This window comes from Narcine bancroftii, chromosome 5 (assembly GCF_036971445.1).
Source record: "Narcine bancroftii isolate sNarBan1 chromosome 5, sNarBan1.hap1, whole genome shotgun sequence".
NCBI lineage: Eukaryota > Metazoa > Chordata > Chondrichthyes > Torpediniformes > Narcinidae > Narcine > Narcine bancroftii.
Genome location: NC_091473.1, coordinates 79566071 through 79590528, shown reverse-complemented (window position 1 = coordinate 79590528; position 24458 = coordinate 79566071). Strand labels below are relative to the sequence as shown.

At 39.5% G+C, this 24458-nt stretch overlaps 1 protein-coding gene and 1 long non-coding RNA gene across 10 annotated transcripts in view; one reads left to right on the top strand and one right to left on the bottom strand.

Annotated features, from left to right (window-relative positions):
- Positions 1–713: 713 nt before the first annotated feature.
- Positions 714–5412, top strand: LOC138763581 (uncharacterized). The gene is made up of 2 exons (XR_011357670.1): positions 714–801; positions 5133–5412. It is a non-coding gene; the product is annotated as an uncharacterized lncRNA (long non-coding RNA).
- A 710-nt stretch (positions 5413–6122) lies between these two features.
- Positions 6123–24458, bottom strand: part of LOC138763574 (uncharacterized) — a 138887-nt gene continuing 120551 nt past the window's right edge. For 5 of the 9 annotated variants that reach the window (XM_069937943.1, XM_069937949.1, XM_069937947.1 and 2 more), the window contains one exon: positions 6123–6409. In XM_069937943.1, coding sequence (XP_069794044.1) covers positions 6272–6409 — 138 coding nt within the window. In that variant the 3' untranslated portion in view covers positions 6123–6271. Of the gene's footprint in view, positions 6410–7856; positions 7944–15198; positions 15372–22479; positions 22740–24458 lie in introns of those variants that run through there. The other 4 variants (XR_011357664.1, XR_011357666.1, XR_011357665.1 and 1 more) reach the window with 4 other exon arrangements.

The following is a 24458-nucleotide window of genomic DNA, read 5'->3' as shown; positions in this document are numbered from 1 at the left end:
ATCCTCAAAAATACAGCATCTGCATATTGTGACTTGGGTAATGGGGTGATTTTATTTAAATGTAATAAAGGATATGATTTAATCTTACTGTTATATTCTCTCTTCCTTGCGTCATTTTCATTCAACTGATATATATCTCCCAGGTAATTTTCCATGGAGTGTAGTTGGGATGACTAACAGATTAGGTAAATTAATATTAAGATGGATATGTGTCACAACAGGATTGTGTGAAAGTTGGTGGAAGTCCTTGGGATTCATAGCAATCACAATTGCAGTGAACATTTTCATCTCAAGGAACTTTGGCTCAGTGTTGATGTCCTGTAGTCTGAGATTTAGACAGCACAGTGCATGAGGATGCGAGGTGAACAGGTGGCACTAATTCCCAGTGGTATAATCTAACAGCAATTACAAAAATGTGGTTGAGAAATGTATTCCGGGATATTTAAATTTTAGAAGAGATTTAAAAATAGAATGAATGGGGGTAGCTTCATTAAGAGAGAAATGGATAAACACAGTTGTGGAAAAGATGCCACTTACATTATTAAATAAATTGAAAGCATGTGAGATTGGTTGTAATGTGATGGTATTCATTTATAGCAGACAAAAGAAAAAAGATTAAACTTTTGGGTTGGGAGGCTGTTGCTAGTTAGTAGAGTGTCACAATGACCAGCCAAGGGCCACAGCTGGTGACAATTTGTATCATTGATTTGGACGAGGGGATGAAAGGTTTCATCCATTTTGCTGATGGTAGAAAGTAAGATGGCTGTGGGACTTCAAAAAGACAGAATGCTCAGCAACATGGTAAATGGAAGATACTGGGAAAAAAGATAAGATGATCACAAAATTAACATGCAGACATAACAAGCAATTAGAAAAAACAATAGTTTTAGGAATGTTGGCCGACAATATGATTGAAATACAAAAATCCTTGGTGAGATTACATCTGAAATACATTAAACAGTTAGGCCTTCCTAACGAAGGAAAGATTGTAAATGATAGACTGCAGCAAAGGTTCATCAGACTGATTCATGAAATGATTGGAGGATGTCCAACAAGGAGAGATCCATTGAACAAAGTATGCCAGGTCAATGATCTTCTGAAAGAAACTGGTGTTACCCTGCCTTGTCCGCTTCCTCAGATGGCTACATAATCTTTTACAGCTTTCTCATTTCAGTCTTCTTTGGCTTGGCTTCGCGGACGAAGATTTAAGGAGGGGGTAAATGTCCACGTCAGCTACAGGCTCGTTTGTGGCTGACAAGTCCGATGCGGGACAGGCAGACACGGTTTCAGTGGTTGCAGGGGAAAATTCAGCGCTTGTCGTCCTGTTTTGCGGAAACTGCCAAAATGTTTGGCCTGGAAGTCAGCCTGAAGAAAACTGAGGTCCTCCATCAGCCAGCTCCCCACCATGACTACCAGCCCACCCCCACATCTCCATCGGGTACACAAAACTCAAAACAGTCAACCAGTTTACCTATCTCGGCTGCACCATTTCATCAGATGCAAGGATCGACAACGAGATAGACAACAGACTCGCCAAGGCAAATAGCGCCTTTGGAAGACTACACAAAAGAGTCTGGAAAAACAACCAACTGAAAAACCTCACAAAGATAAGCGTATACAGAGCCGTTGTCATACCCACACTCCTGTTCGGCTCCGAATCATGGGTCCTCTACCGGCACCACCTACGGCTCCTAGAACGCTTCCACCAGCGTTGTCTCCGCTCCATCCTCAACATCCATTGGAGCGCTTTCATCCCTAACGTCGAAGTACTCGAGATGGCAGAGGTCGACAGCATCGAGTCCACGCTGCTGAAGATCCAGCTGCGCTGGATGGGTCACGTCTCCAGAATGGAGGACCATCGCCTTCCCAAGATCGTGTTATATGGCGAGCTCTCCAATGGCCACTGTGACAGAGGTGCACCAAAGAAGAGGTACAAGGACTGCCTAAAGAAATCTCTTGGTGCCTGCCACATTGACCACCGCCAGTGGGCTGATATCACCTCAAACTGTACATCTTGGCGCCTCACAGTTCGGCGGGCAGCAACCTCCTTTGAAGAAGACCGCAAAGCCCACCTCACTGACAAAAGACAAAGGAGAAAAACGTCATCCCTGAAGAGCTGGCTCTGAATGGGCAACTAAAGCGGCATCGTCTGCAAAGAGTAGTTCACGGACAAGTTTCTCTTGTGTCTTGGTGTGAGCTTGCAGGCGCCTCAGATTACATTACAGTATTCTTTTTTCTTTGGCTTGGCTTCGCGGACGAAGATTTATGGAGGGGGTAAAAGTCCACGTCAGCTGCAGGCTCGTTTGTGGCTGACAAGTCAGATGCGGGACAGGCAGACATGGTTGCAGCGGTTGCAGGGGAAAATTGGTTGGTTGGGGTTGGGTGTTGGGTTTTTCCTCCTTTGCCTTTTGTCAGTGAGGTGGGCTCTGCGGTCTTCTTCAAAGGAGGTTGCTGCCCGCCAAACTGTGAGGCGCCAAGATGCACGGTTTGAGGCGTTATCAGCCCACTGGCGGTGGTCAATGTGGCAGGCACCAAGAGATTTCTTTAGGCAGTCCTTGTACCTTTTCTTTGGTGCACCTCTGTCACGGTGGCCAGTGGAGAGCTCGCCATATAACACGATCTTGGGAAGGCGATGGTCCTCCATTCTGGAGACGTGACCCATCCAGCGCAGCTGGATCTTCAGCAGCGTGGACTCGATGCTGTCGACCTCTGCCATCTCGAGTACTTCGACGTTAGGGATGAAAGCGCTCCAATGGATGTTGAGGATGGAGCGGAGACAACGCTGGTGGAAGCGTTCTAGGAGCCGTAGGTGGTGCCGGTAGAGGACCCATGATTCGGAGCCGAACAGGAGTGTGGGTATGACAACGGCTCTGTATACGCTTATCTTTGTGAGGTTTTTCAGTTGGTTGTTTTTCCAGACTCTTTTGTGTAGTCTTCCAAAGGCGCTATTTGCCTTGGCGAGTCTGTTGTCTATCTCGTTGTCGATCCTTGCATCTGATGAAATGGTGCAGCCGAGATAGGTAAACTGGTTGACCGTTTTGAGTTTTGTGTGCCCGATGGAGATGTTGGGGGGCTGGTAGTCATGGTGGGGAGCTGGCTGATGGAGGACCTCAGTTTTCTTCAGGCTGACTTCCAGGCCAAACATTTTGGCAGTTTCCGCAAAGCAGGACGTCAAGCCCTGAAGAGCTGGCTCTGAATGGGCAACTAAAGCGGCATCGTCTGCAAAGAGTAGTTCACGGACAAGTTGCTCTTGTGTCTTGGTGTGAGCTTGCAGGCGCCTCAGATTGAAGAGACTGCCATCCGTGCGGTACCGGATGTAAACAGCGTCTTCATTGTTGGGGTCTTTCATGGCTTGGTTCAGCATCATGCTGAAGAAGATTGAAAAGAGGGCTGGTGCGAGAACACAGCCTTGCTTCATGCCATTGTTAATTGAGAAGGGTTCAGAGAGCTCATTGCTGTATCTGACCCGACCTTGTTGGTTTTTGTGCAGTTGGATAATCATGTTGAGGAACTTTGGGGGACATCCGATGCGCTCTAGTATTTGCCAAAGCCCTTTCCTGCTCACGGTGTCGAAGGCTTTGGTGAGGTCAACTGCTCAAACTACAGGGGAATCACGTTGCTCTCCATTGCAGGCAAAATCTTCGCTAGGATTCTACTAAATAGAATAATACCTAGTGTCGCCGAGAATATTCTCCCAGAATCACAGTGCGGCTTTCGCGCAAAGAGAGGAACTACTGACATGGTCTTTGCCCTCAGAGAGCTCCAAGAAAAGTGCAGAGAACAAAACAAAGGACTCTACATCACATTACAGTATATCTCCATTATATAACCCTCAACTATACTGTTCTTTAACTTTTCCCACAATGATCTCTCAACATGTGATTTAAATATATAAATTTGTTTTCGACTTGACAGGGTTGATGTGATATTGTCAAGTTTCAAAATAAGGGGATAACAATTCAAGAGTCTAGAAGATATTTCTCAATACAGAATCTGGATAAATTTGGAATTTTGAGCTGAGTCTTTGTGTATCTAAAATGCAGATTATTTTTCAGGGATTTGGGGTTCATGCTGGAAAGTGGTGCAAGTTAAAGGATCAATTACGACTTTATGAATGAAGTTTAGTCATGAGGGGTTAAATAGCCTACTGCTACTCCAATGTCTTTTGTTCAGAATAGGCTTTGTAAAAGATTAATAAACTGTGATGTCTCACTACTGTTGAAAGTGGATTTCACTGTGGAACACATTGAGGACTGGATTACTTTATGAGAAAAAGGGCCATAAGCAGGTGACTGTGAAGATCAGGATGGGGAAAAAGGATAGAGTTGGAAAAGATTGTTGGGTGACAAGACCAAGACAAGTTAAGAAATATCCTAATGTGTAATAGAACAGGCCCAACATATGGGACCAATAACTGTGAAATTGGTATCCAAATTATATGACTATGGATAATAGTTTTCAAACCAGTGTTTAACAGACTTCTCTGGGAATTTTGTTTTATGTTATCAATTAGATTTTTTTTTGCCCTGTGTCTTCAGGGCACTGTCTTCAGTGGATTCACAATCAAGGTACTTGGAAGGGAGTGAACTAGAGAAGAGGCACCTAAAACAGTTTAGGTGTTTCCTTTATAAGAGGTGCATTTACAACCTTGGAGAGGTAATGCCACATATAAAAGCTCCAAATTTAAAAGGTTAAATTGGTATAATTTATGACAAAAAATAGACTAGATATTAATTATAACTTAAAAAAAGTTTATTCCAAATGAGTCTCCAATCCTCAAAAATACAAATGTTGAATAAGTCAAATATATTAACATGTAAGGAAAAAATGCTGAATTATTTTGCCACAAATAAACCTAAAGAATACTTTAAAAAATGATAAACATTCTGAATTATGATCTAAGTGTCAGAACAGTACCAAATTCTTGCTTGTTTGTCACTGGATGTAAGTATTGCTCAGTTTGATACAAGTTTAAAAAACCTAAATGCCATTCACCATGTAATCATTAATGATCTTCTTTGTCCCAAAATGCCTTTCATATTTATTTTTAATACAGATGCTATTTTATGTTTAGATAAAAATCTTTCTCTATAATTTTTCTTTTCATATAACATTTAGTTCATTCATTACAGCTTAGACTTTAGAGTCATGAAGAATGGAGACAGGCCCTTTGGTCGACTAAGTCTGTGCAAACAATCAAGTACCTACTTACACCATCAAATATTAATCCCACCTGCACACCAGAGGGAGTTTACAATGGCCAATTAACCTGACAACCCAGATGTGTTTGGGATGTGGGAGGAAGCTGGAACACCTGAATGAAACCAATTCAGCCACTCTGCAAACTCCATACCAAGAGCATCTGGTTCCAACGGCTTTTAAGTATTTATAAATATTCAATTCTGCCTCAAACAGGAGTGCTTTGGCACCCTCATTTAATCACATGTTGAGAGATCATTGTGGGAAAAGATAAAGTACAGTATAGTTGAGGGTTATATAATGGAGATATACTGTAATGAGAAAGCTGTAAAAGATTATGTAGCCATCTGAGGAAGCTGACAAGGACAAGGCAGGGTAACACCAGTTTCTTTCAGAAGATCATTGACCTGGCATACTTTGTTCAATGGAGAGGGTTGAAGACCTTTAAACAAAAATAATGGGAGAGATAGGTATAAAGTTAAATTTGATCAGATATAGAATTGGACTTTTTTGTAGAATATTAGTTGAAGAGGCCAATGGTGAGCTTCCATTTACTAAGGAAGCTAATGGTGCTAATTTTCTAATGTTTAGAGTTCTCAACCTCATTACTAAAATCAATAATTAATTACTTTTTTTGACAAATATGACCTAATCTATGCAGACCTCATCAAACCAGCTTGCTTCGTCACTAGTGGGTATTTTCACATATATTCAGATCATCAGTCAATAGCATTTTGGAAAATCCTTTGACAAAACTGCAAAAAAAACTGGCAATTAAGAGTGATTTGACTTGTTAAAAAAATGTATTTAAAGATTCTGTGTACAAGACATGATTACAACATTACTTGTCAAGATGAGGCAAACAGTACATCACTTGCTGCATCATTTCTAATTACCAATGTTTAATAAACTCCAGATGCAAGTAGTTTTATATTGGGACTTTAATGAACAAAAAAACCTTCAAATGTTGCAATTTATTCATAAACAAAGATGATGGATTCATTCTTCAGACATTACAAGATTTTCATAACATTTTACATCACACAGGACTATCGACACCACTAGGAAAATATTAAAAATGATGCACATATTTATAGTAATCTGCTTTGGCCAAGTCGGCAGATAGGTTATTAACCATTCTTCTGGTGGTTTTCTTCATGTTATTTGCAGCTTCTATCGCTTTGTCAAGATTTGTGTTTAGATATGCAATCTGGGTTAAAAAAACACGACCAGTTAAGGTACAGAAATGTAGATAAGTTTAATTAAGGTATATTTCCACAAAAAAAGCAAATAAGAGTGAATAGATTTTTTAAAAATCAGTTAAAACCTGCAAAGATGAGGAGCCTGTTTGAAAAAAAAGTCATGGGTTTTTAAGGAAAGCTAATTCCCTGCAAGCATAAGTTGGAAGGGACAGAGCAAACACTTTACATAAAATATCTGTGTTGTACAGCATAATTGATAAGGTCTTGAGGCTAGTGCCACTCAGATGCTTTTTAACTCTCTCCTCTTGAAAACTTAATCAGGTACCTAAAATACACATTGTCTTCATTTTATGTGCTCATTAAAGAATTGAGCAAGAAATAAATTTTCTAGGGTCCACTTTACAAGTTGTCTTAACATATTGGGATTGAGTCTTCCCTAACCCTAGAATTAACCATAAAAGCCAAACACTTTAATGCCACATCTGGAAGGAATGAGAAGCTTTAAGTAGATCCACGCAAGCCTTAGCTTGTAGCTTTCATCAATACAAGATTTAAAACTCAACCAACCTATGCTTATGAGCCATGTTTTTCCATCTAATGTGAATCATAAGGATGACTTCTTGTAATTGTAACTGGATAGTTGCAGTAATTTCTACATGAAACAATAAACTGTGCAATTCCTTAACCATTTTGGGTTAATTTATTTTATAAACTTTAAAAAAAACTGAATTGTGACCTTGAAATCAACTTTTTAATATCTGAGCTTGATACTGTTATAGACCCTTTCTGAATAATGTTCCCTAATAATTTTGGGTATATTAGTAGTCCTACATAGTGTTTCAGAAGTGTTCTCAACATTATACGAGAAATACAATCTTCCCACCCCCATAAGGCCTTCCTCATTCTTCATCAAAATATCCTGGTAATAAGATACCTTTGAAACTAGAGAGTATTGAGCTGTAGAAATTCTTCTTCTTTATATAATGATAATTCTTTTGAATTACCTCTATGCATTTACAATGTGGCAATGTACTTGTATATTGTTTTAATATTTTCCCTTTGTAGTAGTCGTGTTACTCAAGTTTCTTCAAAAATAGCATGAATAATATGCAAGAAAGAACTTGGAGCATAAAGGGAGGCAATCCAAATCATTATTGTTTTTCTCTTTCATATTTCAAGATTGTGATCCCATTGTGTACCTACTATTAATCACTGATGCAAAGGAAGAAAGTGACAAAATACAAGTTATAAATAAGTTTGCAGCATGGTTTTTTGGCAAATTAAGTTAAATATGGATACATTTTATAAAGTTCTTTTTGGTGGATAAGAGAAGAAAGTCACATGTTGCCTAAATAATCAGAGTTTAAAAGGAACAAAAGTGCAAATCTTCAAGATTAATTGACCAAAATCACTAAAAGTAAGGTACAGGATAGTAAGATATTAATTAAAACAGACCAAGTTCCACAGTTTGTTTCTAGAGAGATGAACTTGGGTAGCTCTTGTATTCAGACTGTATTACTTGAAATTCTGTATAGTCCTGGCCTAATATAAATAAAAAGACAGCATGTCACTGGAAAAGATTTAAAAAAATTCAAAAGGACGATATAAAAACTGGTTTGCATGTCTAGAAAGAATGAACAGAGGGAGGGGCCTTTTGTACAGAAAAGGGAAAACCAAGGAATTAACTACAGGCAGTCCCTGGGTTAAAAATGAGTACTGTTACCTAGGTCTGTCTTAAACTTGAATTTATATAACTAAATTATGAATGCATAATACCAAACACACAGAGAGGGATTCACACACACACACAGAGGGGGATTCACACACACAGGGGGAGAGGGGGATTCACACACACAGGGGGAGGGGGGATTCACACACACAGGGGGAGAGGGATTCACACACACAGGGGGAGAGGGATTCACACACACAGGGGGAGAGGGATTCACACACACAGAGGGAGAGGGATTCACACACACAGGGGGAGAGGGGGATTCACACACACAGGGGGAGAGGGGGATTCACACACACAGGGGGAGAGGGGGATTCACACACACAGGGGGAGAGGGGGATTCACACACACAGGGGGAGAGGGGGATTCACACACACAGGGGGAGGGGGGATTCACACACACAGGGGGAGAGGGATTCACACACACAGGGGGAGAGGGATTCACACACACAGGGGGAGAGGGATTCACACACACAGAGGGAGAGAGATTCACACACACAGGGGGAGAGGGATTCACACACACAGGGGGAGAGGGATTCACACACACAGGGGGTGAGGGATTCACACACACAGGGGGAGAGGGGGATTCACACACACAGGGGGAGAGGGGGATTCACACACACAGGGGGAGAGGGGGATTCACACACACAGGGGGAGAGGGGGATTCACACACACAGGGGGAGAGGGATTCACACACACAGGGGGAGAGGGATTCACACACACAGGGGGAGAGGGATTCACACACACAGGGGGAGAGGGATTCACACACACACACAGAGGCTGATTATTGTAGAGAGGCAAGGAGTCATACAGAAAGATGGTGTCGTATACACACAGAGAAAAAAAAATCTCATACAGAAACAGGAAGTGAGAGAGAGAGAGGTACACATAAGTTGAAAGAGCATTACAAAAAGAGGTGCTGTTGCAGAGAGAGAGAGAGAAAGAGAGAGAGGTGGATTCTCACAGACACAGGTCTCTCACAGAAGAGATGGGTCTCACGCAGAGGAGAAGGCCTTCACAGACAGTGGGATATGTCACTATGAGAGGGGGGGAAAAACAACACAATGAGATGGCGCAGAATGTTACAGGGGGAGTTTCACATAGAGGACAGGGAGTGTCTTGCGCAGAGGATATGGGTGGGGGGGGGGGGGTGTCTCACGCAGAGGGCAGGGATTTTATCCATAACAGAGGGCAGGGGATCTCCAACACACAAAGAGTGGGGAACCCACACACAGAGTGAGAGCCTCAAATGCACATAGTGGGGAAACTGTCCACCGAGGGCGGGGGAGCCACGCAGTGAGGGGTTGGGGAGCTTTACACTACGGTGGGGGGGGGGGGGGGGGGGCAGCTGCCTCTGGTATACATTTTACTTTTCTATGAATATAAAACACCTAAGAAACACTTCCAAATACACTGCAACATCTTAAACATAATAACACAGTACATAATTGGATGATGTGGAAGAAGATGATGGAATGATGGCTACTGTTGGAGAGGATGGACCTGATGCTGGGGGATCAATGTTTGATTTTTGCCACGTGAAACTTGGAGGTGGAATCCGCTACAAAGAAGCACCTGTTTATTTCTAGCTGCCTTTAACCCAAGGAGGCAGTAAAGAGTCACCAAATTGTTGGTTCACAAGTCACTTGTAAACCAGACGAAATAAGAGTACAACATGGTTAATGCATTCCAACCAAGTTCAGTGCTATGTAAAACAGCACTGCTCAAAGAATTATTACAATTAATTTTAATGTAATACGTTCCAATGCTATAAAAGGGATATAAAAAACTGATCTTTATTGGCAATAAGTGAACGTCATTTATTGACAATAAGTGAGCATTGCTACAAGAAGACTAGTATGACTTGCGGAACACCCATCTCTGAGGCAAAGTGGCAATTCCAGAGAAAGCTATGGACAGCTATGGCAGGGAGTTGTACTGCCTACAAAGTGAGGGCAAATACCATAGATGGCGTTGATGCTTCATTACCTGATGAGCTGAACACCAATGCCCGCTTTGAGAAGAACCAAACTGTGCCTAATAGAATCCCTGCAAAGGCTAAGGACCCCATGTTAGAACATCATCCAAGATGGTGAACTTTCGCAAGGCATCAGACCCTGTCAGCATACCTGGCAGGGTATTGAAAATTTGCATCAACCAACTAGCCAGAGTGTGTGTGGACATTTTCACCCTCTCATTGCTGCAGTCCAAGGCTCCCACCTGCTTCAAAAGGGCACCAATCATCCTGGTGCCCAAGAAGAGTAGTGTGAGCTGTCTCAATGACTACCACCCAGTAGTACTAACTTCTACTGTGATGAAATAGCTTTGAGAGCTGATCTTGGCCAGAATTAACACAAATCTAAACAAAGATCTGAACCCACTGCAATTCGCCTATTGTTACAATCGCTCCACAACAGATGCAATATCATTGGCTCTCCACTCAGCTCTGGAACACCTCGAAAACAGCAACTCATACACAGGTCTGCTCTTCATCAACTACAGCTCACCTTCAATACCATTATTCTCTCAGTACTGGTCAAGAAGTTACAAACTCTGGGCCTCTGTACTGCTCTCTGCACTGGATCCTCGACTTTCTCATCAGAAGTTCACAGTCAGTACAAATTGTAAACAATGTCTTCTCCTCACTGATCATCAACACAGGTACACCCCAAGGATGCATGCTTAGTCCACTGCTCTAATCAGGCACAATTCCAATGGTATCTACGTTTGCCGATGACACCATCATTTTCAACAGAATCACAAATGGCAATGAGGAAGTGTACAGGAGGGAGATAGATCAGCTCTTTGAGTGGTGTCACACCAACAACCTTGTGCTCAAAACCAAAGAGATGTCAGAGGAACAGAACCCAATCCTCATTGAGGGCTCTGTAGTGGAGAGGGTCAAGAACTTCAAATTTCTGTGTGTCAACATCACCGAGGATCTGTCTTAGAGCCTTCAAGTTGATTCAATCACATGGAGAAGGCTCACCAGCGGCTAAACTTTGTAAGGTGTTTGAGGAGATTCTGTATGTCACTGAAGACTCTCATGTGTACCCTGGAGAGCATTCTGGCTGGTTGCGTCACTGTCTGGTATGGAGGTGCCAAATCTCAGGACAAGAAAAAAACTCCAGCTTGGCCTCCAACATCACAGGCAACAGACTTCACTCCATCAAGATCTACAAGAGGCGGTGTCTCAAAAAAGCAGCCTCTATCCTCAAAAACCTCCCACCACCCAAGCCATGCCCTCTTCACTCTGCTACCATCAGGGAAAAGGTACAGGAGCCTAAAGACAAACACTCAGTGGTACAAGTACAACTTCTTCCCTACTGCCATCAGATTCCTGAATGAACCAAAATCTCTGCCATATTATTATTTATATTATTGTTGTAAGATGGTTCTATAATGGATTTGTGTTAACCTTTAGTTTAATGTTAAACTATATTTCTCATATATAAAAATGTCTTAGTAATGTAAATTATAGAGTTAAAGTATTGTATCTGTATTTAGTTGTCGGCTGGTACAGGGTCACATACAGGTCACAGCACATTTATAGAGAACCATTGTTTTCAGGGAAGAGAGTTCATTCTTGGAGTCAACGTGTCTGGGAAGGACAGAGCTAATGGATTTGAAGTGGTTCTTGATTATTCAATAAGTATTGCTAAGGAGCCATCCATTTTTAAACTAAACCACAAGGCCTCTTAAATAAGAGAAATGAAACTCAGAGCCACGTGAGTGATATAATTAAGCCTTTGAAACAGAAGTGAGGTAATCTTTCGGAGTAGTGTCATCTGCAGGACAGAAGTATGAAGATCATATCATCTACAAGAAACTGAGGTTGGCAACTGTTTAAAATTCCAATAACTGTCACATGATTTGCAGAAATATATTATCAAAATGAGAGACAAAGAGATCAGTTCAGTTTAGAGAGTACAAAAGTCAAAACTGTGTGACATGCAGTGGTTGAACCTTGTGAAAAACAGGGTTGAGTTACAGTATCCAGAATTGGTGCTGTTGTGTGTGTTACTCCTGGGGAAAGGGGAACACAGAATCAGTGGCTTTTGAAATAAGGAAGATTATTTTGCTGTCTCTTTGGAAAAGAAGACAGATTTCTACTGGGTTTATTTTTATATGGCCACTTCATTTAACACTTGTCTGGTTTGTGAATTCATCATGGAAGAAAATAGCCACATCCGCCGTCTCTTTGAGAAGAGGGCATATTTTTCAGTGGAAAGCAGAGTTGTGAGTAAAGAGACCTGAAGATATGATGTTTAAAAACACTTTCTAATTATTTCTGAACTGAGAATTTAAGACCTTCAAGTAAGACTAAAATAATGCTGAACTTTTAAAGATTGACTTTTCAGAGTGGGGCTTTAATTTTACACACACATTATGTTACATTTTGTATTGTATATTGATATGTTTTAAAGGAGATAGATTGTGGCAGATTTTTTTAGTGTAGGTCACAAACAAACACTTCACAATACAGATCTCATTTAAAATGCTGGAGCTCTGCTCAAATCAGACAGTCCAGGCTCCAAAGTTGAAGAATGCCTATAGAGACTTCACAAGTAAGTCTTAATTAGACAATCTGTGGAGTAATGGATTATTGTTTTGGAAAGCAACAGATGGACAGACTCAAAAGATTGCTTCCAGTGCTGGAGTCTGATTGAATGTAGTTTGCTGATCTAAGAGAGTCATGTGGTTTTCACCAGGTTTGGATGCTTGAAAGGTAAATGGTTACCACTCAGGAAGATTCTTGTCAGTTTTCAGAGAGAGATTTGTTGCTCGTTGGACACAAACTTTTTCCTTCCAATCACCCACTTCAGTGTCTTGTCGAAGAAACTTGCCCCATTAGGGCTTTCCAGATGATAACCTCTTTCTTTCAGGTCACCACAGCATTCCTTTTCTGTTTCCCTTATCTCAAGTGAAACGTTATACAGCCAGCTATCTCCTTTTGTATGGACCACAAGGGCTTTTAACAGGCTGAACTAAGAAATCACAACCTATCTTCAAATGGAGTTTTTCCACAAGCTTGCCAGCTTGTCATGTTCCATTCCCAGCTGCTACTGCTGAACTGTAGAATTGTAGAACTCAATTCTTTCTCTCTCTCTCTCTCTCTAAGTCAACAAGAATTTACACACACATTACATGCACATGCACTTAGAATTAGAAGGGAGTTAAGTTAATAGTAATTAGTTAAAGTTTGATCCTGTTTTCATATTTAAAGATAATTAAAAGCAACTTTTGTTGAAGTAAACATTCGTCTTGGTGAATTTCTATTGCTGCTGGGTTTTCGGGTCTTCTCGGCCCGTAACAACACATTTACATTTGCGCATAGTGAGGTGAAATTTAGAGTTAAGTAAGTTTAGAAAGTAGTAAGAAATATTTTGTTCTTAATAGTTTAATTAAAAAACTATTATTTTGAATTTACCATTGTCTGGTGAATTTTCCATTGCTGTTCTTGTGTTCGTGCTAACAAAGTCCCTTTAGTCCCAAACAAAATTTAAGGGGGTTGTTAGTTCGTTACACTGCACACATATGCTCTTTCTATATGTTCGCTGGCCACTCCAGCCTGTTTACAATGGGCCTTATGAAGTCATACAATGCCATCCCAAAGGTTTTATGATCCAGTGGAATGGGAAGTTTAACTCTGTCTCTATTGATCACATGAAGCCAGCGTATATCGATGATCCGCTTTCTTCATTACTACCAACATTGAAGAAACAACTGAACCCTACCATTCAGATCATCCACTGCCCACCTTACAGTACCGGACTAAATCAGGCCGGAATGTCTGCCTGCTGGACCGTTATGTGACGGGACTGATCAAGTCAATCTCCTCTTTGCTTTACTTGGAGGCTGAATGGGGAGCTATTGCGGTCGCGTATTTACGCAGGTCTAGAATAGAGCTGGCTGCCGCTAGTGATCAGCATCACTGACTGGTTTGGTAATTTGAGTGCCCACAATATGCAAAAGGCTGCAGAAAGTAGCAAACATAGCAAGTCCATTATGGGTTCTGACCTCTCTTCAGTTGAAGACATCTCGGTGAGATGCTGCCTCAAAAAACCAGCCAACATCGTTAAGGACCCCCATCACCCTGATAACAATCTTTTCTCACTGCTACCTTCAGGAAGAAATTACAGCAGCCTTAAGTCTAGCACCTCTACGATCAAGAACAGTATTATTTTTCTAATGGCTAGCAGGCTCTTAAACCTGCCTTTGCTACCCTAAGCATAAACTACTCGGACTCACAGATGACGCATCTGGAACGATGCGTGAGATCTGTAACGAGCATGTGCGGGCCAGAATGAGGAGTTCAAACAGTGTGGAGTTTACATGCATACTCAGAGTCTTGGGAGAAGGAGGTGGTTGTGAAGGAAATAATAAAATGTTGACGCCAATTTTTTTTGTACTGAAGAATGAGTGAGTGTGTTCTTTTAATGGTTTATGAAATGTCTATCTGGCAGTCACTACAAATTATTGCAAATTAAAAATGAACAGCAGATGACAGATCCATACTGATAGTTGTACAGAAAAGCACTGATTTCAAATTACAAGGGTAGTAGAAGAGGAGTATTATTGAATCTTTACTCTGTTACACGTGCTTTGGTTGATTTTTCCTCATCCAAACATAAACCAAAGAACTTAATTCCAGAGGTGAGATGTTACTAACAGCCCTTGACATCGTCAGGATGAGTTTGGCAAATCCTGACAAATCAATGGACATCAAGAGGAAATGCTCCTGTAATAATACCTTGCACAAAGATTGTGCCTGTTGCAGATCAATCACTTCAATCCCAAGACATTCCTCCTGGAGTTCCTCACAACCATGTTAATGATCTTCTTCCATTACAAGGAAAAATATGGTGATGGTTCTTCCTGTAATGAGGCGACCAGAACTGAGCATAGCAAGAGTTTTAATTTGATTTGGAGACACGTTCAGCACAGACACATGGGTTGAAGGGCCTTTTCCTGTCCTGTACTGATCTGTGTTTTATGTATTGGTATATGATGGTACAGTAATTCAGGGTTGGAAAAAAAGCTCTTAGGAATACAGTATCCTACCTACCTTATCAAATGTTCGACCCACACAACATAACCTTGGTTTCAGAACCCAGGAAAGGTACTGTGCAGCTAAATGGTAGCTCCTTGTTTTTTTGTGTGTTGGACTTGTATCACTGGTTCCTTATCATTGCTGGGTCAATATCCTGGAATTCCTTTCCCACAGATTTATGGGATTACCTTTTCCAAAAGGACAGCAGCAGTTCAAGACAGAAGCTTCTTTCCAACAGCAATCAGGAATAATAATAATGAGTTTATTGTTATATTCGTACTTGCTGCAGCCAAATGGCGCATTTTTGTATAAAAGCAATAGAATACATTAAATTACTCCAGTACGGAAAGAAATAATAAATATAAAAGATAAAACAGATATTTAATTTGCCACTTCTCCTAACCTATCTAAGTCCTTCTGTAGATTCCATGTTTCTTCTATGCTACCTGCTCCTTCACCTACCTTCGTATCACATGATCAGAAGCAATTATCAAAAAAAGTTTCAATTAGTGCAAGGAAAAAAAAAATTCATTGCAAATGGTATGTTGGCCTTCATATCAAGAGGGTTTGAGTATAGGAACAAGGATACCTTACTGCAGCTGTATAGGGTCTTGGTGAGACCCCACCTGGAGTATTGTGTGCAGTTTTGGTCACCTTATCTAAGTGAGGATGTTCTTGCAATGGAGGGAGTGCAGAGGCGATTCAACAGGCTGATACCTGGAATGGCAGGAATGACTTATGAGGAAATATTGTGCAAATTGGGATTGTACTCGCTGGAGTTTAGAAGATTGAGAGGGGATCTCATAGAGACATATAAAATTCTGGCAGGACTGGACAGAATGGATGCAGATGGGATGTTTCCAATGATGGGAAAATCCAGAACCCGGGGCCATGGTTTGAGGATAATAGGCAAACCATTTAGGACCGAGATGAGGAGGAATTTCTTGACCCAGAGGGTGGTGAATCTGTGGAATTCATTGCCTCAGAGGGCAGTAGAGGCAGGTTCATTAAATCTATTTAAGAGGGAATTAGATCTATTTCTTCAGTATAAGGGTATTAAAGGTTACGGAGAGAAGGCGGGGACGGGGTACTGAACTTTGAGATCAGCCATGATCTCGTTGAATGGCGGAGCAGGCTCGAAGGGTCGAATGACCTACTCCTGCTCCTATCTTCTATGTTTCTATGTTTCTAAATGAAATAGTGCAGTTGTGCAGACTGGTATTTTTGTGGACCCAGAGTAGTTTATGCTTAGGGTAGCAAAGGGAAGTTTAAGCCTGCTAGCCATTAGGAAAATAATACTGTTCTTGATCGTAGAGGTGCTAGACTTAAGGCTGCTGTAATTTCTTCCTGAAGGTAGCAGTGAGAAAAGATTGTTATCAGGGTGATGGGGGTCCTTAATGATGTTGGCTGGTTTTTTGAGGCAGCATCTCACCGGGATGTCTTCAACTGAAGAGAGGTCAGAACCCATAATGGACTTGCTATGTTTGCTACTTTCTGCAGCCTTTTGCATATTGTGGGCACTCAAATTACCAAACCAGTCAGTGATGCTGATCTTGACTCAGCTTAGGTCAGCTCTGGGTTATTTTATTTGTGTCTGTTTTCTTCTGCAATCTTAAATAATGTATAATTTTGGTGTTGCAGGTCATCAGAGTAGTACCCGAGAGTTTCTCCCCTAACAGGATCTGATCAGTAAAAAGAGAAACTTTTTTGGTGATTTCTTCTTATCATATTGTACGAAGGTAGGTGAAGGAGCAGGGAGCGTAGAGGAAACATGGAAGCTGCAGAAGGACTTAGATAGGTTAGGAGGAGTGGCAGAGAAGTGGCAAATGAAATATAATGTCAGAAAGTGTTCAGTTATGCACTTTGACAGAAAAAATAAACGGGCAGACTTTTTAAAAAATGGATGAAAATTGAACATAGCTCGATGCAAAGGGACTTGGGAGTCCCTGTGCAGGAAGGTAAACTTACATATTGAGTCAAATATGTAAGGCAAATGCAATGCTGGCATTCATTTTGAGAGGAATGGAATATAAAAGTAGGGATGTGATGTTGAAGCTTTACAAGGCACTGATGAGACCTCACTTGAAGTAATGTGAGCAGGTTTGGGCTTATTTAAGAAAAGATGTGCTGACATTGGAGAAGGTTCAGAGGATGTTCACTAGGATGAATCGAGGAAAGAAAGGGTTATCATATGAGGGATGTTTGACAACTCTTGGACTGTATTCGTTGGTATTTATGAAAATGAGGGGGAGATCTTATTGAAACATTTTGAATGTTGAAAGGTGTGGACAGGGTAGATGTAGAAAGGTTGTTTCCCATGACGGGAGAGTCAAGTACAAGAGGCCACAATGTCAGAATTGAAAGGTGTCTGTCTAGAACAAAGATGCATAGGAATTTCTTCAGGCAGAGAGTGGCAAATCTGTGGAATTTGTTGCTACAAATCCCCTCAACGAAATCAAATTACCCAACAAGAAAATCGTTGGGTCTAATGGTAATGTAAAGTTATACAATTTTTCCAAAACCACTTTAATTCCTTGCCAGAATGGTTGAACTTTAACACAAGTCCAAACAGCATGTAAAAAAAGTTCCAATACATGAATCACATCTAAAACATGAGTCTGAATTACTAAACACATTTTTTCAGTTTCTCTGGAGTCAAATATAATTGATGTAAAAAATTATAATTATCCATTCCATATCTTACATTGGTCAATTTGATTACATTGTCCTGACACATATCCACCCAATCATCTTCAGGAAAAATAAACACTAAATCACTCTCCCATTTAATTTTAGACTTTTCCCAATCCAGTTTATCCATATTATCTTGTAACAAATTATACATAACCGAAATATAAACCTTCTTTGGTACAGAGGAAATCAAAGACTCAAATCTCAACAAAGTAGGTAAATTCATCTCTCTACCATAATTATCCTTTACCAAGGCTCTAAGTTGGTAATACACAAACAAAGAATTTACAGATGTATCAAATCTCTCTCTCAATTGATTAAAAGAAAGAAATTGTCCCTCTTCAAAACAATCCTGTATTTTCTTTATATCCTTAAAATCCTAACTCTTTAAATAATTATTAATTATTGAAAAAGAAATAACCTGATTATTATACAATGAAGTTAAAATTGATGATTTATCTTTTGATCCAAAAACCCTATTTTTTAAAATCCAGATCTTTAACAAATGTTTCAATACTGGCATATTATATTCCTGTAACAAATTCAAGTTCCAATAAAATATAAATTCATGTACCTCGACCTCAGAAATACACGCCATTTCCACCTTAGCCCAGCTAGGAGGTTGATCTAGATCCATCAACCTGCTAATAAACTTCAACTGGGCTGCTTCATAAAAATTTTGAAAATGTGGTAACTGAAGTCCACCTAATACATATTTCCATGCAAGTTTATACAATGGCACTCGAGCTAATTTACCGTTCCATAAAAACTCCTGCACTACCTTATTAAAATTCTGAAAAAAACCTTTTGAAACTAAACAAGGTATTGATTGAAATAAATATTGAATTTGGGGAAAAATATTCATTTTAATACAATTGACCCTACCAATCAAAGTTAATGGAAGATCTTTCCACTTAATCAAATCTGCTTTAATCCATTTTAATATAGGCACATAATTTAATTGATACAATGACTGATAATTAATATCTACAAACACACTTACATATTTAATATTATTTGTCCACCTTAATTTTATAATAATTTTAAATTCTGAATAATCTCCTATTCCAACTGGTAAAATTTCACTTTTATCCCAATTAACTTTATATACTGACAATTATCGAAATTTCGACAAAAACTGTTTCAACGACCATTCCAGTTCCGTCAAATATATCAATACATCATCTGCAAATAAATTAATCTTATATTCTTCATTTATAACCTTCATCCCTCTAATTTTGTCTAATAGTCTGAGCTAATGGTTCAATAGCCAATGCAAATAAGGCTGATGACAATGGACAGCCCTGCTGAGTTGAATGAGTCAACTTAAATGGTAAAGAAATTTGACCATTTGTCACTACCCTAGCAATCGGGTTCGTATATAAAGCTTTAACCCAACCAAAAAAAAGGCCAAATTTAAACTTTTCTAACACCTTAAATAAAAAATCCCACTCACCTTATCAAAAACCTTTTCTGCATCTAGTGCAACCACCATAGGATGGTTAGACTGCTTTCTGTATGCATTGACCAAAGTAATTAATCGAAAAATATTATCTGATGCATTTCTGTTCTTAATAAAACCTGTTTGATCAGTATCTACCAACTTGGGTAAATACATAGCAAGTCTATTAGCTAATACTTTGGCTATAATTTAATAATCTACATTTAATAAATAAATAGGTCTATATGAAGACATTTTTAATGGATCTCTATCTTTTTTTGGAATAACAGTTATTAAAGCACTTAAACAAGATTCCGGCAACTTATGTTCTTCAGTAACTTGTTTTAACACATCTCCAAATACATTAGATAAATCATCATTAAAAAAATTTATAAAATTCCACAGGAAATCCATCATCCCCTAGGGACTTTCCATTTGGCATTTCCTGTATAGCTTCCTTGATTTCAAAATCTGTAAATGAAGATTCCAATTCCTGAATATCTTTCTCATCTAATACTGGTAACCTTAATTTAGATAAATAAGATCCAGTAGAACCATTATCCTGCTTCCCCTCAGAAGTATATAATTTTTGATAGAATGAATAAAACTGATCAATTTCCTAAGGCTTATAGGTAATTATTGAATTCTTTTTAACGGCATTAATAGTCTGAGATGCCTGTTCAGCTTTCAATTGCGAAGCAAGTACCTTGTGAGCTCTTTCTCCCAACTCATAATAATGTTGTTTAGATCGATTAATTAAACACTCAAACTGATAAGTTTGTAAAGTATTATAGTGTAATTTCAATTTTGCTAATGCAGCTTTTTTGTCTTCGGTCACATTCTTCTGAAAAATTTTCTCTAACTCAGCAATCTGATTTTCCAACATTAAACTTTCTGCCATATATTGTTTCTTAACTATCATAGAATAACTAATAACCTGTCCCCTCAAATAAGCTTTTAACGCATCCCTTACTACAAAATGACTATCCACAGAATTAATATTCTCAATCAAAAATAAAGAGATATGCTCTTTAACAAAAGTAACAAACTCTTTTTTTTCAATAACATTGCATGAAACCTCCATCTATACAACGAACATACCACTTCTGAACTTTCACAGGAAAAAAAGTAATAATGAATGATCTGATAGAACTCTACTTTTATATTCAGCTTGCAGTGCTCTACCCTGTAGGTGTGCTGATACAAAAAAAAATCAATCCTAGAAAATGAATCATGTCATGATGAATAAAAAGAAAAATCTTTCTCTGTTGGATTAACCTTTCTCCAAATATCTACCAGATTTAAATCTTTCATCAACGCATTGATGTGTATTGCCATCTTTGATTTCCTTATACTCTTTGGGTTTCTGTCCAATAAAGGTTCCAAAACACAATTAAACTCTCCCGCAACTAAAATATTTTCATTAGCTTGAGTTAACAATAAAAAAAGTTTCTGAAATAAACCGCTCATCGTCTATATTAGGCGCATAAAGATTAAGCAAAGTCCAAGATTCAGCAAAAATGTTACAATTCACTCGTAAAACTCTACCCTCTGAAGATTCCAATTCAATGGTAAATTTTTATGAATCAAAATCGCCACCCTTCTTGCCTTAGAATTAAAAGAAGAAAAAAACACATGTCCAACCCAATCTCTTTTCAATTTCAAATGTTCCTTTTCGGTCAAATGTGTTTCTTGTAAAAAGGCAATATCAATTTTCATTTTTTAAAATATAAGCCAATATCCTCTTTTGCTTAATTTAATTATTTAATCCCTGAACATTAAAAGTTACAAAATTCAAAGTAGACATTTTTACTAACTACTAATATATTTACACTCTATAAAATAACGCTCCCCTTTATAATTCTTCAAAAACAAAAAAAAACACCCCTCAATAAACAAAAAATTAAAAAAAAATTGTAACCCCAAAAAAAACACCTGAATACACCCTAAAAATCTGGGTGTGGTAAACCCACTAGTGGTAGATGACAGTCAAAGCTTTCAGTGTCATTCACCCCCCCCAGTCAGATACATATTCATTATGTAATTAAATATATTCAACCTAATAATTCAAAGCCCAATGATTGTTCCGGAACCACAATGTCAAGAAGACTTTGTGTCAGCTCTTCTTTCTTTCCATTCCCATTTCCATTTCCATTTACCCTCCTCTTAGGAGACGATGGTAAAGACTGCCCATTACTTCATAATTCTAGCAATGAATTAGCAAAAACCAAGGCATCGTGATCGTTCTCAAAAAATTGAGATTGAAAGTTTCCGTAAAAGACCTTCAAAATTGCAGGATAACAAAAAGCAAACTTGTCGCCCTTTCGCCATAAGACATCTTTAGCCAAATTAAATTCCCGTCATCTTCTAATAACCTCTTGACTCAAATCGGCATAAAAAAACTATTATTTTCAACCATCAATGGGGATTGACTCTGCTGCGCTTTCTGTACCGCCATTCATAAAATCATTTCTCTATCTTGATATTTCAAACAATGAATCAAGACCACCCTCAGTGTTTGTCTTGGAAGTGGTTTTTTCCTCAATGCTCTTTGGGCCCGATCCAGTTCCAAACCTTCAGGAAAAAGCTCTTTATCCAATACCTCTGGGATCCAATGCTTAAAAAATGTTATTGGATCCAAACCTTCGATGTCCTCTGGAAGACCAACTATTTTCACATTATTTCTCTGGCTTAAATAATGATTTCAATGAATCAATCTTCTTCAATAAATCCCTTCTTTGAATCCCCCAATCTACAAAAGAACCTTCTATTTATTCCATTTTTTACACTTTTATATGGCAATTTCTTCTGAAGTTGAGTTTCAAATTTCTTCACATTGGTAGCTATGATGAATCACTGTTATTCAAAAAACTGTAAATATTATTTTTAACCATTTTTAAACTTTTTAAAATCAGGTATTTAATAATTCAGCTGGGGAAAGGTAGACACATGTCTTTCTTCTACACCATCTTGCCACACCCCTTTTCCCCCCCCCCCCCGGTAATTTAATTCTTTAATTAAATTAGGAGTAGGTAATGGAGTCAGCTAGGGCAGTGGATTTCTCTGATTGTGGGATGTGGGAAATCTGGGACACCCTTGTGGACATGCCATCAACAATAAGTATACCATTTTGGACACTGTTGGTGAGAACCTACCTGGGACAAGTTGTAGTGGTCATGTCTCTGGCACCAAGACTGCACCCTCAGCTCAGAAGGGAAGGAAGGAGAAGAAGGGAGCAGTTAGGGGGACATATAAGAGGTTCCGTGGGAGAGATCGAGAATCCCGGATGGTCTGTTGCCTCCCAGGTGCCAGGGTCCCTGATATCTCAAATCGAGTTCTCAGTATTCTCAGAAGGGAGGATGAGCAGCCAGAGGTCATGGTCCATGTAGGGATCAATGACATGGGTAGGAAGGAAGAGGAGGTCCTGCAAAGAAAGTTTAGGGAGTTAGATGCAAAGCTGAAGAACAGGACCTCCAGGGTTGCAATCTCAGGAGTGCTACCCATACCACAAGCTAGTAAGGCTAGAAATAGGAAGTTAATGCAGCTAAATATGTGGCTAATGAGATGTTCAGGAGGGAGGGCCTCATGTTTCTGAACATTTGGACCCTGATCTAGGGAAGGTAGGACCTGTTCCAACAGGACGGTTTACACCTGAACTGGAAGGGGACTAACGTCCTTGTGGGTAGGTTTGCTAGTGTTGCTCTGGGGGATTTAAACCAGATTAGCAGGGGGATGGAAACCAGAGTGTTAGAGCAGATAGTGAGGTGGAGGAAGATAAAGATCATGTATAGGCGGAAATCGAAGTTTGTCTGTGATAGAAATGTTCTCAGGTGTATTTATTTGAATTCAAGGAGTATTGTCGGAAAGGCAGACAAAGTTAGGACGTGGATTGGCAATGATTATTGGTGATCTGATTAAGAAGAGAGAGGTGTTTAGCAGGTATAGGCAACAAGGAGCAAATGAGGCATTAGAGGAGTATAGAAAATGTAAGAAAATACTTAAGGAAATAAGAAAGGGAAAAGGAAGATATGAGGTTGCTTTGGCAGATAATGTGAAGGAAAACCCAAGGGGTTTCTACAAGTTTATTAAGAGAAAAAATATAGTAAGAGACAACATTGGTCCCCTAGAAGATCAGAATGACCATCTATGTGTGAAGCCTCATGTAATGGGGAGATCTTAAACAATTTTTTTGCATCAGTATTTACTCAGGAAACTGGGATAGGGTACAAGGAAGGAAGGGAAACAAGCAGTAGTGGTATGGAGCATATAGAAATTAAAGAGAAGAGGTGCTTGCTGCATTACAGTGAATAAAGGTAGATAAATCCCCTGGGCCTGATATGTTATTTCCTCAGGCCTTGAGGGAGACGAATGAAGACATTTTAGGGGATCTGGCAGATGTATTTAAAATGTCTTTAGCCACAGATGAGGTGCCAGAGGATTGGAGGGTAGCCCATGTTGTTCCATTGTTTAAAAATGACTTCAAATGTAAACCACAAAATTACAGGCCAGTGAGCCTGATGTCAGTAATGGGTAAATTATTGGAAGGTGTTCTGAGAGATCGGATAAATAAATATTTGGACAACCAAGGGGTGATTAAGGATAGTCAGCATGGCTTTGTGCTTGGTAGGTCATGTTTAATGAATCTTATAGAGTTTTTGGAGTAGGTTACCAAGAAAGTAGATGAAGGAAAGGCTGTGGATGTTGTCTACATGGACTTTAGTAAGGCCTTTGACAAGGTCCCACATGGGAGGTTGGTTCAGAAGGTTCAGACACCAGGTATCCACGGAGAGGTTAAAAAATGGATTCAATATTGGCTGAATGGGAGGACAGATTGGTAGTGGCTGATTGTTTCTCAGACTGGTGGCCTGTGAATAGTGGTGTGCCTCAGGGATCAGGGTTGCGACTATTGTTTGTTGTCTATGTCTTTGTTGATTTGGATGATAATGTGGTAAATTGGATCAGCAGGTTTGCTGATGACATTAAGATTAGGGGCATTGTGGACAGCGAGGAAGACTTTCATAGCTTGCAGAGGAATCTGGACCAAATGGAAAAATTGGATGAAAAATGGCAGATGCAATTTAATGCAGACAAGTGTGAGGTGTTGCATTTTTGAAGGATAAACTAGGGTAGGACATGTATAGTA